This window comes from Nannospalax galili, unplaced genomic scaffold (genome assembly GCF_000622305.1).
Source record: "Nannospalax galili isolate Female #2095 unplaced genomic scaffold, S.galili_v1.0 scaffold772, whole genome shotgun sequence".
In the NCBI taxonomy this organism is placed as follows: Eukaryota; Metazoa; Chordata; class Mammalia; order Rodentia; family Spalacidae; genus Nannospalax; species Nannospalax galili.
The window spans coordinates 3,543,647-3,559,515 of NW_008332097.1; the positions used below are offsets into that span (position 1 = coordinate 3,543,647).

A 15,869-nucleotide genomic window follows, 5' to 3' on the forward strand; every position below is an offset into this window, starting at 1 on the left:
CTTTCTTTCTTTCTTTCTTTCCTTTCTTCCTCATTTCCTTTCCTTCCCTCTCCCTCTCCCCTTTTTGAAACAGGGTCTTCCTATAGCCCCAGCAGGCCTGGAACTATGTAGACCAGAGATCCGCCTGCCCCTGCCTCCTAAGTGCTAGGATCAAATGCATGCCCTGCTTGGGGTGCTTTTTTTGAGGCAGTGTCTTCTGTATGGTCCAAACTGCCTGCTCCAAATTTGAAGCAAGCCTCCTGCCTCAGCCTCCTAAATACTAGAATCACAGACTTAAATTCTTAAATATTTTATTTTTATGCATGAATTTTTTTTTTCTTGTATATGAGTGTTTTGCTTGCATGTTTGTATATATACCTGTGCATACAATATCAGTGAAAGCCAAAAGAGGGCATCGGATCCCCTGGAACTGGAGTTACAGGCAGTTGTTAGCTCCCATGTGGGTCCTGGGAATCAAACCCAGGTCCTCTGCAAGAATAACCAGCACTCTTAACCACTGAGCCATCTCTCCAACCCTTACTCATAAAATTTTAATAATGTAAAGTAAATTAACCTAGACTATCTGTGGCTTAAATAGATGGTAGAGACTCAAGCCCAGATAGTTTTGGCTGATAACTCCTTTTTTTTTATTGTTGTGGGATTTTTTGTTTGTTTGGGGGGGGGGTTAGTTTTTAGTTTCTTTGACACAGGTTTCCCCATCGCCTCAACTGGCCTGGAACTTTGTCAGCATGCCCAGCTTACTCCTCTTTCTTTTCAGAACATTAAGAGTACTCGAAATAGCCATCCTGTATATGACTGACCATTTTATTTTTTATTTGGGTTCTCCTAGTTCTTCGAAGTAAGGCTTTAGAGCAATTGTGATTTGTTTCTTGACAGTCTTTTTGTCAGGTGGTTTTAGGCAATAATTTCTGTTTTATGTTGTTAATGTTAAACGGAAATAAGTTATGTGGTATAATAAAGCGGTGGTTGGTAACCAAAGAAGATGTGAATCTTGCTATCACTTCATGCGATGAAACAGAAAAGCCTTGGTTTATTGCTTTTTACTAGGGAACAGAGTTCAGAGGCATCAGAAACTGGAGTTAGTGAAAATGAGGAGAACCCTGTGAGAATAATTTCTGTCACACCTGTAAAGAATATTGATCCGGTAAAGAATAAGGTAAATTTTTATTTATTTGCTTGCTTGCTTGAAGTGCTGGGGATTGAGCCCCCTTGCATGTTAAGTCGGTGCTTTCCCACTGAGCTACATGCCTTGCTCCATATTAAAAAGTTTACAAATATTTTTGTCATATTGAGATTCTCCCTACAGTTTCATAGTAACGGTAAGAGACTTGCAGCAAGTAGATTAACATGCATATCACATTTTATACATTTGTGTATTCCAGTTTTCATGCTCTGTCCTCCTAAAACTATTCTGTTTCTAGTGGTTAGCCATAATAGCATCCTTATCCCACACTGCCCATCCTAATACTTTGGGAGTTTGGGGATATTTATTGATTTCTGTCCAAAGGGCAGCATTCTTGTTTATGTTGTATTTTTCAAAGTTTAATTTTTATTACTTAGCTTTCTTTTTTTTAAATTGTATTTATACATATATTTTTTATTTTATGTGTATGAGTATATTGCCTGCATGTGTGTAAGTGCACCCACGTCATGAAATGCCCATGGAGGTCAGAAGAAGGCATCAGATTCCCTGGAACTGTTGTTAGCCGCTATATGGGTGCTGAGACTTGAACATGGGTCCTTCGGAAGAGCAATCAGAGCTCTTAACCGCTGAGCCATCTTAACATTCTTAAATGTGCTTGAATTTTTCTTTTATATTTATTTTGTGTGCACTGGCTTACTATAGCACACATGTAGAGGTCAGTTCCAAGGGCCAGTTCTCACCCTTTACATTGTTGAGGCAGGGTATCTCTTGTTTTTGTTACTCCTCATACTTTCGGCTAGCTGGCCTCCCAGCTTCCAACTTCTCCTGTCTCCGTCTCCCAGCTCACGGATTACAGATGCATGCCACTAAATCTTCCTTGTCTTTACATGGGTTCGGACATTGAGCTCATGTACTACAAGCGCTATTATGCAGTCGTCTCCCTACCCCTATTTTGTATTCTTTGTGATTGTGATCCTTCTTCCTCCACCTCACAAGTAACTGGGATTACAAGGCATATCCACCATGATATGTTATTTAAACTAAAGCACCTAGTTTCTCCCTCCCTCCCTCTCCTTCCTTTCCTTCCTTTCCTCCCTTCCTTTATTTTCCTCCCTCCCTCCCTCCCTCCCTGCCTGCCTGGAACTTGCTATGTGGACTTTAATTTACACAGAGATCCACTGCATCTACCTCCCAAGTGCTGGGATTAAAGGTGATATCACACCTGGCCTTTGTATAATTTAACATTTTATTCACATTGCTTACTTTTAATCAGATAGCCATATGTGTCCCTCAGTGTAGTTTGTTTGTTTATTTGTTGTTTGGGGGTTTTTGGTTTTGTAGGTTTTTTTGTTTGGTTTTTTGTTTTGTTTTTTGGTTTTTCGGTCTTTTCAAGACAGGATCTCCCTGTAGCCCTAGCTAGTATGGAACTCGCTGTATCGACCAGGCTGGCCTTGAACTCTGAGAGAGCCACCCCGCCTTTGCCTCCCAAGTGCTGAGATTACAGGTATGCACCACCATGCCTGGTGCAGTGTGGATTATGTTCACCCTTTATATAAAAATTAAATTTTCAGCACTAGAATAAAATCATGAAAATAAAATAAAAACAAGACAGGGTCTTGTTTAGGCCAGTTTGTCTTTGAACTCTCTGTGTAGCTAATGATGACCTGAAGTGTCCTTATTCTCCTGCCTACATCGCCTAAATTACAGATGTGTGCCACTCCCCAGCTAGAATTCCCATTGTTTAAAATGGTCTAGAAGGTACCCATGATCTTTTCCAAACCTGCTTCTCCTACCTTGTCTTATGCCACACTCCCATCAGGCCTTAGAATCCAAGTTCCTTAAATCTAGTGATTTTTTTTTTTCCATTGTAGATACTTCATATTGTCATCTTCACTGTGCCCAGACTGCTTTCTTAAATAATCTAGGACCCCCAGGCATGATGGCGCACACCTTTAGTTCCAGCACTTTGCAGTCAGAGGCAGGCGGATCTCTGTGAGTTCAAGGCCAGCCTGGTCTACATAGTGAGTTCCAGGACAGCTGGGGCTACAGGGAAACCCTGTCTCAAAGAAGACCAAAAAAAAAAAATTTTTTTTTTTTTTTTTTTAAAGAAAGATTTATTTTGGTTCACATTTGGAGTTGTTGAGCATACTCTGTTGGCTCCAGTGCTTTTCAGCCTGTGGTGAAGCAGAGTCTGAGGTAGAAAAAAAACTGTTAATCTCCTCACTGAGAAACAAAAAAGGGCAGAAGAAGGGACAGTTGTCCCATAAGCCCCTTCAAAGACATACCCCCAATAATTTAAAGGCCTCCCATTGGACTCTGCCCCTTAAAGGATCTCCTACCTCCCAATACCACCATGGTCTGAGGACTGAGCCTTTGACACATGATCTTTGGGGGACTTATCCAAAGCACAGCAACTAGTGCCTTCTGATGTATGTCTCTTTGATGCTTTTCTTGTTTAAATGCTTATTTCTACTTTTTTCTCCCATTCCTTAATTACACATGTAACAGTCATTTAGTTTTAAAATATTTTATTTATTATTTTTATTTTATGTTTATGTGTATATTGCCTGCATGTAGATAAGTGCACCCGTGTCGTACAATGCCCACAGAGGACAGAAGAGGCTGTTGGATACCCTGGAACTGGAGTTACAGATAGTTATTAGTTGCTGTGTGGATGCTGGGATTCGAACTTGGGTCTTCTGCAAGAACAGCCAGTGTTCTTAACCTCTGAGCCATCTCTACAGCCTGTAATAGTTGTCTTGTAGAAAAATACAAAGCAGATATAAAAACATAAGGAAGTTGAATTGTGCCTCTGTAACCCACAAATGGTTTTGCAACCTAAAGGGAACACTATTGGCCATCTGACATGCTTATCTTTCCGTTTTCTTTCCCTTTGATAGGTTTTATACCATTTCTGTTATATTATGCACATGATATTATATTGTACAGCTTTTCAATTTTATGTTCTCTTACAAGCATTTTCTTTACACAATGAAAAGTTATAATCATTTGTCTATTATTTATTTTTTAAATGAAAAGCTAAGTTGAATCATTTTGCTGTTGATAAAATGTGAAAATACATAGGTGTTTAGAACTAAAAAAGAAAGGGACTTTTCTTCTAATCAAATTAGAGTTACTCCTTCACAACTTGTTAAATAATTAACATTTTCAAGATATAATTTAGTAAATTTTGAACATTCTTTTGAGCATTTTATATTTTCTTTATTTTGGTGAATCTTTATCCAGGTTTGCTAATATTTGGTTATAAAAAGATTGCCATTCTGGAAAGATTGTCTAGGAAAAATTAAAATTATTGAAAAGATGTATGTTTTTTGCATGATGATCATGTTCTTCTGTGTTTGGAGTTTTATTGGTTTGTTTGTTTGTTTTTTTCTTTTGGTCTTTTTGAGACAGGGTCTCCTTGTAGTCCCAGCTGTCCTGGAACTCACTCTGTAGACCAGGCTGGCCTAGAACTCACAGAGATCCACCTGCCTCTGCCTCCTGAATGCTGGGATTAAAGGCGTGCACCACTACGCCTGGCCTTGTTGGTTGATTTTTGCTTCATGTTTCTGTATCAAGCTTGCCATGTAACCTATCTTGGCTTCAGCCTCATAAGTACTAGGGTTATAGGTATGTGCTACCAAGCCTAGCTTTTCTTTCCTTCTAATTAATTAGAATTATAGAAAAATTATAATTTGTTTCTGAATATCATTTATGTAAAAGTTACTTATATTCTGAATATTATTACTTATCCTGACGTCCATTATAACCCATACTGATTTTCTTATTTTGAACATTTTTAAGAGTATGATAGCAAAACTGAGATTTTTAATTTTTATTAATTATTTTTATTTTATGTATATGAGTGTATTGCCTGCATGTGTGCACCGTGTCATGCAATGCCTACAAAGGTCAGAAGAAGGCATCAGATCCCTTGGAACTAGAGTCAGTGTATGAGTATTTTGCCTGAGTATATAAGTGCACATATGTGGTACAGTGCCCTCAGAAGCCACAAGAAAGTAGCAAATCCCCTGGAACTGGACTTACAGATAGTTGTTAGCCACCATTTGGCCCTGGAAACCAAACCCAGATTCTCTGGAAGAGCAGCCAGTGCTCATCACTGCTGAACAATCTATTGCCTGTTTTTTTTTGTTTTGTTTTGTTTTTTGGGTTTTTTTTTTTTTTGTCTATTTGAAGCAGGGTCTCCCTGTAGCCCCAAGCTGTCCTGGAACTCACTATGTAGACCAGGCTGGCCTTGAACTCACAGAGATCTGCATGCCTCTGCCTCCCAAGTGCTGGGACTACAGGCGTGCACCACCACGCCCAGCTCTATTACCTGGATTTTTTTAAGATTTATTTTTATTTGTGAGCTTGTGAGTACGTGCCATAATAAATGTTCAGGTGCTCGTGGAAGCCAGAAGAGACATCAGATCTCTTGGAGCTTGAGTTAACAGGCAGTTGTGAGTTGCCTGGCATGTGTGCTAGGAGTTCAGTTCAGGTCCTCAGGAAGAGCAATAAGTGTTCTTGACTGCAGAGCACTTATTTTTTAATAGACTGCCTTTTATTTTGATAATTTCATACATGTAAACAATGTCATTCACCCCCAACTCCCTCCTCCCCTTCCCCACAAATAGCCCATGTCCCCCTCCCCTCTTCCCATCAGTTGTTTTTTGTAAACCACAAATAGCACCGCCTGCTGCAATGTTGACTGATCTTGTTGGCTTGATCTTTTGCATGTAACCATAGCCACAGTAAGTTCGTGAGTTCTATGGCCATGTCCTGTCCAGAAGACAACAGTTCACAGCACTCCTCCCCATCCTTTGGCTCTGGCTTTTACATTCTTTCCACCCCACTTTTCTGTGATATTCCCTGAGCTGGGATGAGGGGGATTACTACACATGTCAGGGCTGAGCAACCAATATTAACACCACTTATCGAGCACATTATATTTTCCACACACTGAGGTAGGCTCCAGGCACAGTCTGTCCTCTGGGAGTGTGCTTTTTTTTTTGTTTTTGCTTTTGCTTTTGTTTTTGTTTTTGGTCTTTTTGAGACAGGGTCTCCCTGTAGCCCCAGCTAACTGTAACTCAGTATGTAGACGAGCTGGCCTTGAACTCACAGAGATCCACCTGCCTCTTGCCTCCCAAGTATTGGTATTAAAGGCGTGCACAACAACCCACCCGGCAAGCTTGCTTTTCTTAAATCATTTTTGGTTTTTAATTTTGTTTTTATTTTACTTTATTTATTTTTTCCATTTTTATTTTATGTGTATGAGTGTATTTCCTACACGACCCATGTCGTGCAGTGCCTCAGAGGTCAGAAGAAGGCTTTGGATTCCCCTGGAACTGGAGTTAAGGACGGTTCATAGATGCCATGTGGGTGCTGGGAATCAAACCCGGGTCCTCTGCAAGAGTAGTCAGTGCTCTTAACCGCTGAGCCATCTCTCTAGCCCCTAAAGCATTTTTTTTAAAGATTTATTCATTGGTTGATTTGATGTGCATATGTGTGTAATTGAGTTTATATGTGTGCACCATGTACTTATAGGAGTTCACAGAGGTCAGAAGAAGGCATTAAATTTCCAGGAACTGTAGTTACCGGTGGTGGTGACACACCATGTGTGTGCTGGGAACTGAACTCTAGGGTCTTCTGCAAAAGCAGGATGGTCTTTTAATCACTGAGCTGTCTCTAACCCCATGGGAGCTTACTTTTCTACTGGGATATAAGTATTTAAAGAGAAACACTGGAATCCCAAATCTTATAAAATATTTTCAAGGGTGTTGGTGAGATAGCTCAGGCAGTAAAGGTGCTGACTGCCTAGCCTGATTATCTCATTTCGGTCCCCAGGTCCTACATGATTGGAGGAAAGAAGCAGTTCCCAAAAGGCTGTGGCATGTGTATGTGCATGCACACACACATAATAAAATCAATAAAAGGGGCTGGAGAGATGGCTCGGTGGTTAAGAACACTGGTTGTTCTTACAGAAGATCCACATTCAAATCCCAGCACCCACATGGCAGTTAACAACTGTCCATAACTCCAGTCCCAGGGGATCTGACAGCCTCTTCTGACCCCCATGGGCATTGCACAACACGGGTGCACTTACCTACATTCAGGCAGTACATGCATACACATAAAATAAAAGTAATAAATAAATTTTTAAAAAATAAAATAAATTCACTTAAAATGTTTTATATACTTTCAAGGGGCTGTAGAGATGACTCAGGTATAGAAAATTTGTTGCACAATCATGAATACCTGAATTTGGATCCAAGCACACATGTAACAATTCAGGTGTAGTCTCCTGTGGGCCTGAATCCCCAGCACTGGGCAGTGGTGCACAGAATGGTCACTGGGACTTGCTGATTCAGCCTAGTCAAACAATGCAAGACCCAGGTTTAGGGAGAAACCTGGAATAAAGTGGAGAGTAGTAGAAAAGGATGCCCAGTACCCTCCTCTGGCTTCTAAACACATGTACAGGTGTTGCACCTACATGTACATATACACAAAAGCAGTTTATAGAAAGAAAAGAATACTTTTTTTTTTTCTTTTCAGTCTTTTTGAGCCCCAGCTGGTCTTTTAACTCACAGAGATCCACCTGCCTCTGCCTCCCTAGTGCTGGGATTAAAGGCATTTGCAACCACACCCCATCAGAAGAGTACTCCATAATGTTCTTTTCTAGTATGCTCACTAGTTTTAAAGGAGTTTGTGTTTATAAATTTGTTTTTGTGCTCTTTTAGGAAATTAATTCTGATCCGGCTACCCAGGAAAACATCAGCAGTGACCGAGGAAAGAAAAGAACTGTCACAGCAGCTGGCGCTGAGAACATCCAACAGAAACCAGATGAGAAAGTAGATGATTCAGGACCACCTGCACCTTCCAAACCCAGGAGAGGACGTCGCCCCAAGTCTGAATCTCAGGGCAGTGCAACCAAAAATGATGATATAAATAAGCCCATTAGCAAGGGAAGGAAGAGAGCTGCAGGCAGTCAGGAGAGCCCTGGGGGTTTGGAAGCAGGTAACACCAAAGCGCCCAAGCTACAAGATGTAGCCAAAAAGGCAGCACCAGCAGAGAGACAAATTGACTTACAAAGGTAATCCTCATCTTAAGAATTGAAACTTGTTTTATTGTAAATGCCAGTCTTCCCAATCACTCTCCTAAAAGCAAAGCTGCACTTTGATTTTCCTGCCAAGATCCTAATGGCATTTGTTTTTAATCTTACCATGTTTTAGTTTGAAGGCACTAATTTGAAGAAAAAAATCTTTTCTTTGATTAATTTTCATGTACGTATTTTGAAATTTCTTTTTATCAACAAGAAGAACATCATTTGCTTGGGCAACTGTATTAGTTACTTGTTTCGTTACTGGGACAAAATACCTGACAAAGCAAGTTAAGGAAGGAAGGGTTTATTTGGGCTCAACAGTTGAAAGGCAGTCCCTCATGTCAGGGAAGGCATGTTGGCAAGAGTGTGAGGCAGTCGATGACATTGCATCCACAGAGGGTGAGGAATGCTGTGCTCAGCCCACTCTTTCCCTTTTTCTCAAGTCTGGCCTCCAGGTCCATAAGATGGTACCATTCACATTCAGGGTGGGTTTTCCCACATTAGTTAACATCATGTAAACATTCCTCACAGCCATTCAGAGAGACTTGCTTTCGTGGTAATACTAGCCTTCATGTTGTTGCTTTTGGTTTACACATATACAGTTTGGATATAGAGTCATGGCATGGGGAAGATAGTCATGAAATATAAACAAGTATATGTTCTTCTTTCATTGTTTTCTAGTAAAAGTCAGGGCCTTTACCTCTTTTCTCTGACCTTCCCAATGAAACCACCTCACAGCTGCTCATCTTTTACTATGCTTAGGCCAGGTTTTCATATTTTTCCACATTATAACAGTACTATCCCTATTAGAAGCCTAAAGGTGGTTCCTTCCATAGTAGGCTTACAATTGGAGTGGACTATTCTATTTTTCCCCCCTAGTACCAGCTCTTCTAACCTTGAATTAGACCATAAGCATCTGAGTTTCTTTTAGATAAATCTAGTCAGAGCTTTGATCATCTCGGGGCACTCCTGCAATCTTACCTCAGTATTTTTATGGAAAACAAAAGTACAGTAAGGCCAGCATTCTGGATTTTGAGGCAGGAGGATGGCCAGTCCAAGCTCAGTCTGGGCTACATAGTGAGAACCTGACTCAAAAAATTGTAGAGATAGCCAGTATTACAGATAGGGCCACAACTCTTTTTCTTCAGACTTGTCTGACCCATTGATCAGGAACAACCTGTTTCTTCATTAGTGAGTTAGCATAAATACCCATCTCTAAGAATTATACGCCTTTAATCCCAGCACATGGGAGGCAGAGGCAGGCGGATCTCTTGTGAGTCCAAGCCAGCCTGGTCTACATAGTAAGTTTCAGGCCAGCTGAGGCTACAGGGAGACCCTGTTTCAAATCAAACAAACAAAAAATAAAGTTGAACATTTCAACTGCCTGAACTCTCTAGAGAGTTTCTGTTATAACCTACTCAGAAAAGTACTGATGATTGCCGGGCGTGGTGGCGCACACCTTTAATCCCAGCACTTGGGAGGCAGAGGCAGGCGGATCTCTGTGAGTTCAAGGCCAGCCTGGTCTACATAGTGAGTTCCAGGACAGCTGGGGCTACAGGAAGGCCCTGTCTCTAAAAGACCAAAAAAAAAAAAGTACTGATGATCACATATGGGTCACCCAGGCTGCCTGACTGTCCCCCTCACTAGTCCTTTTCCATGCATATTACCTTTTCAGTAGTAACAAGACTGACTGGTTTAGAGCATTATAAAATCCATTGCTCTGCTTTCATAACTATAGTATGTTTTAACTTTATTATGTAAAACAAAAACATCTTTAAAATAGCTTGTGTACTGGAACTGGTTTTCATTAAGAAGGCATTTAGGTACAACCTCTACAACCTAAGATTCGTGGAACATAAAAACAAGGGATGAAGAGAACACTAATGCATTTTTCAGTTCTCATCAGTGAAGCTCCCTCATGCAACAGAGGGCTAAAAACGCAAAAAATCACAAATGGCCAAAATGGCCTTAACACAAATGACAGAATATATGAACTCCTGTGGGGGACCTATGGGAGGGCAAAAGGGGAAGGAGATACAAAGATGATTTTCTGTATGAAATACACAAAAATTCAATTTAAAAAATTTTTTTATGGGATTTAGGAGCCCAGCATGGTAACACACACCTATAATCCCTGCTTTATTAGGTGTCTGAGGCAGAAAAATCATTAGTTCAAGACCAGCCGGGAAAGTCTACTCACAGGAGTAGAATGCTTGCCCAACATGTATAAGGCTGTGGGTTTGACCCCAGCATTAGCCCCTTTACCCCCCCAAATGCAAGACCCTCTTTTGTTCTCTTCCCTTCCTCCCTCCCTTCTGTCCCTCCCTCTTTTTTCTATCAACTTATTTGAGACATGGTATCATTTTATTTAAACCAGGCCGAACAATCCTGCCTCATGCTCCCAGGTGCTAGGATTACAAGTCTGAGCTGCCACAGCTCAGTCTAGAAGATCATCCAACAAGAAAAGGAAACAGAAAAGGATATGTGACCTCCTTAAATCCTTGAAAAGGGAAAACACTACTTAGAGGTCTTAATTATGCCAGTTACTAATTCAGTAGGTAGTGGGTAGCAGTATTCAAAGTTCACAATTCTGTGAGTACTTTTTATTCTCAGTGAAGATCAATGAATTAGATGGTAACATTGTACCATGTGAATTCAGCACAACAGATCAAACATTTTGTTCAAATATTTTAGAAACATCTGATTCACTTATTGACTAGCAATTCATATTTTGGTGCCTTCTCACAAGGCTCCTTTTGTCTGTTTTGTTCTGTTCTGTTCTAATACAACTGCTCTTTATTTCTAGTATTTTGGCTAAGGATTATAATCCAAGAAACTATTTAAGGAAAGCTGACTTAACTCTGCAAATTAAATATTGGTGATCCCACGGAAGTCAGAGTTATAGTTGCCCCTTGTACATTTCATTCATTCACTTAACAAATACTGATTAATGTCAAGTACCAAAGTGGATAGATTCTTGCTTGTAAGAGTGTGCTTCTCCAATCTGCCCATTCCATAGGAAATATTTCATTAATGTGTATTGGTATAGTAACTTTATAGACATACATAGGCACCAAGGATCCAAGTGGAAACAATTATGACTAGTAATAATCAGATACATACAGATTAGAGATGCATGTGCCAACATCTCAATATTAGTAACAAAAGCAATGAGTCTTTCTGTAAGAAACAGTATATTTTAGAATGAAATGGAGATCTTTTTTGAGGGTTAAAAACTCATGCAATTTATGTCTTACAGGGCTTATACTGAGTTCAGTATTGTATAACTGTATTGATTCAACAGCAAACCTAGAAATTTTATAGCCACTTTTAAAGGAGCTGGGTCTTTGCTCTGGAAAATGTTATTGGGCATGTTAAAGCTGTAATGATAGGCTTCTTCTAAAAAAAAATAAAAAATAAGCCAGGCGTGGTGGTGCACACCTGTAGTCCCAGCACTTGGGAGGCAGAGGCAGGAGGATCTCTGTGAGTTCAAGGCCAGCCTGGTCTACATAGTGAGTTCCAGGACAGCTAGGGCTACAGGGAGACCCTGCTTTAAAAAGACAATAATATAATAATAATAATAATAATAATAATAATAATAATAATAATAATAATAATAATAATAATAATAATAATAATAATAATAATAATAATAATAATAATAATAATAATAATAATAATAATAATAATAATAATAATAATAATAATAATAATAATAATAATAATAATAATAATAATAATAATAATAATAATAATAATAATAATAATAATAATAATAATAATAATAATAATAATAATAATAATAATAATAATAATAATAATAATAATAATAATAATAATAATAATAATAATAATAATAATAATAATAATAATAATTTTTTTAAAGTAGGAAACAGCAAAAAAAAATTTTTTTAGTTGGCTGGGTGTGATGTTCCACACCTATAATCTCAGCCCATGGGACTCACATGAGTTCAAGCCAAGCCTAGGCTGTGAAGCAAGACCGTGTGTCAACAAAAAGAAAAGCCATAAAACTTTTTTTCTTAATTACTCCTGTAGTATGAAATTCTGAACATCCTACAACATGTTTGAACCTTAAGGACATTATTAAGTTAAATGCAATCTACTAATCTGAAAACGATAAATAATTGTATGATTCAATGGGTTTTTGTTTTGTTTGAGACACGACCTCACTATGTGTCCCTTACTGTCCTTGAACTCAGGGCAGTCCTATGCCTCATCCTCTTGAAGATAGGGATTGCTGGCATTAGTCACCAGCCTGGGTCTTAGGAGCAAGTTTTGTGGGGTTTCTAAAATATGCCTCCTGAAGAATAGGGGTATAGGTATATTTGTTACGTGTTCGAGGTTTCAATTTAGGGAACATTCTGGAGCTGGGTGATACATACTTATACCATGTTATGAATATGCCTAATGCTATTGAACTATGTGCTTTAGTTAAAATGGCGAGATAATATGTTAAATATTTTTGCAACATAAAAATGAAAGTTGACTTGAACAGAACTTCAAATTTTGAGCTTTCATTTTAGAATACTTGTTATATATAAAGAGGTATCTGAGACTATCTTTAACTCCAGCTTCACCTTCTCACGTTCTGGGATTATAGAATAAGCTACCACACTTTTCTCCATATGTTTTTATACACACCTTATACACAAATCCTGCAAATACAAGCTGAACATCTGACAGACAGTTGATAGACTGTTTGTGTAGCATGCATGAAACTGGGCTCTATTCCCAGCACCACATAGGTTTACCTGGGTGTGATGATACAACTGGGCATGCTGGTGGCATAGAACTTCAAAATCATCCTTTCCAACATAGTGCGTTTGAAGTCAGACTGCACTGCATAAGACTCCTTGTTTTTTTTTGTTGTTTTGTTTTGTTTTGTTTGTTTTTTTGTTTGTTTGTTTTTGGTCTTTTTGAGACAGATTCTCCCTGTAGCCCCCAGCTGGCCTGGAACTCATTATGTAGACCAGTCCGGCCTTGACAGAGAGAGATCTGCCTCCTGAGTGCTGGGATTAAAGGCATGCGCCACCATACCCAGGCTTACTTGCTGTTCTTATAGGGGACCTGGGTTCATTTCCCAGCACCCGCATGGAAGAGCATAACTGCTTGTAACTCTTGTTCCTTGGGACCAACTCTGTGGTGACCCTGTGCACAGGATGCCCTTATGTATATGCAAACAAAACACTTATAAAACACATGAAATAAATAAATCTTTATAAAAGTGAGGCTGAAGAGATGGCTCAGTGATTAAGAGCATTACTGCCCTTGCAGAAGACCTGAGTTGAGTTCTCAGGACCCATGTTGAGTGAATTACAACTACCTGTAACTCTAGCTTCAGAAGGTTTGACAGCCTTTTCTGGCCTTGAAGGCACCTGCACTCATGTGTACACATCTACATAAACAAAATTGAAAACAAAAATTGTAAAAAGGAAGAAAAGAACAACCCTGAAGGTAATTTCGTATAATATTCTTAGTGTATCTGTGTTCTTGACCACATCGCCTGGAGTCAGGTATAATATCCCCCTATGGCCTCGTGTCATTTCAGATTTTTTTTTTTTATTTTTAATAACTACATGATTAGAAGAAGCATTTCATTACAACTTTAACATATTCAGTAACACACTCCAGAGCAAGAATACATCTCTTTCACAAGTGGCTGTAAGTTTCTAGGTTCACAGTTGAATTAGTACAGTTATACAGTATTGTATTCATTATAAGCCCTGTGAGACATAAAATTGAATGAGATTTGAACCTTTAAAAAACATCTCCATTTCATTTTAGAATATATTGTTCCTTGCAGAAAGACTCAGTGTTTTTGCTACTAACACTGAGATATTGGCGCATGCATCTCTAATCTATATGTATCTGATTATTACTAGTCATAATCGGTTGCACTTGGATCCTTGGTGCCTGTGTATTTCTATAAAGTCATCGGGTAGATTTCAGTGGTAATGTTTATCACCTCTACTAGTTAACATAACATAAATTTTTATGCTTCCTCCTCAAATATACTTCTTTCTTTTAATTTGTTGATTTTTTTTCTATGTGTGTATATCACACAGAACATCCCAAACGATCTTATTCAACTATACACCCACTTCCCAGATGGCACTGTCCCATAGCCTCCCTCCCCCCACTAGAGCCCTTATACTATGATATCCCTGCTACTGTCTGCTGTGTTGTTGGCACCCCCAGCCATTCCCCACTACTTGTCCATCTGGTGAATCTAGTCAGACTATCTAAAGGTCTGCTTTAGGAGGGTCAGCTGTTCCTCATCTAGCAGCAATCAGTTGTCAATATTCCTTTAGATAAGATTAGGGTCTGCTGTTCATTTTCCCTATTCTATGCTGGGTTACTATCTGGGAATCCCTTGGGCCAACATGGCCATCAACTCAAAAGAAGTATCGCTTGTCTGGCATTGTTGCTTGTTATGTAGCCTTTAGCTATACATATGGACTATTATGAAATTAGGTTGGCCCATTTAATTTTTGGTTATACTTTCCTTTTGGGTGTTTAAGGCCATACAGTTGTCCAGATAAAACTGATTTGTTTTTACTCTTAAGGTCATTTGAGGCTCTGTTCCTCAGAGGTCACATGGGCTTGGGAGGAGCCCCTGGCTCCTTTTTTTTTTACCAGTTCTGCCTGTCTGAAGATAAGTCAAAGGTCCTGCTCAACCATGGTTGGCTTTACTTGGAAGCATGGAGGAAATGATTCCTCTATGTTGACCCTCCTCTTTGTAGACTGGACACTGGTTCAAGTCCATCTGGTGGGGTCTCCTCAGCCTCCTTGATCAAGAGGACAGGTGACCCCCCCCCACCATTATAGGACATTTTGAGAGATGCTCATAGTCCCTTGGATCTAGTCGACCTAGGAGGGCAAGGAGCAAAAAGTGTCCTTTATGTCCCTCTGACCAAATTATTATAGGCCTCAAAGTATGTCTGTTAAACATCCAAGAAGGTTAGTTCCACCAGTCTCGTACTTTTAATTACCATAAGCCATGTAGAACTTGGGCAAGGACCAAACTCTCTCAGATATACCTTGCCTAGGCATACATTACATTCTTTGATTTCGTTGTATGTATAATGTGTCAGTAGGTTTTTGGCCTAATATGGTTGACTCTGGTTTTCTAAAACTAGCTAGGCATTGTCTGTCTCTCACATTGTCTAACCCTTCCACCATGGTTTCCCCATTTAAGGTGCCTCTGTTTTTTCCATTTCTCCCTTAATACTACCTTTCTCCTATGGTCCCACCTCTCTTGAGCTCCTTCTTTCCCTTTATGCCCTAGGTTCCTTGTATAACCTTCTCTTCCCCTCCCCTTAAAATAACCCCATTATTGTCCAGATCTTCCTTTTTAACACCTGTTTTCTACTCTCTCTTTCAGGTTCTTTCTTTTCCTTTACCTCCCTGGTTCCTTTCCATTATCCTGGTTCCTGTAGTTATGTCTGGATACATACTCACTTACCAGGATTTGTTTCTAGGATCCACATATGGGGGAGAACATAACGTCAATTTTTTTTCTGAGTCTGTGTTACTTCACTTAGTATAACAGTTTCTATTTCCATCCATTTACCTGCAAATTTCATGATTTCATTTTTGTTCACT

General features: G+C 39.3%; 1 protein-coding gene across 6 annotated transcripts in view; it reads left to right on the top strand.

The window, feature by feature from the left end:
* The window catches only part of Pds5a (PDS5 cohesin associated factor A), a 161,824-nt gene that overhangs the window by 134,269 nt on the left and 11,686 nt on the right, over positions 1-15,869 (top strand). For all 6 annotated transcript variants that reach the window (XM_008827242.3, XM_017796663.2, XM_017796664.2 and 3 more), the window contains 2 exons: positions 1,048-1,156; positions 7,882-8,234. In XM_008827242.3, the coding sequence (XP_008825464.1) occupies positions 1,048-1,156; positions 7,882-8,234 (462 nt within the window). The remainder of the gene's footprint in view (positions 1-1,047; positions 1,157-7,881; positions 8,235-15,869) is intronic.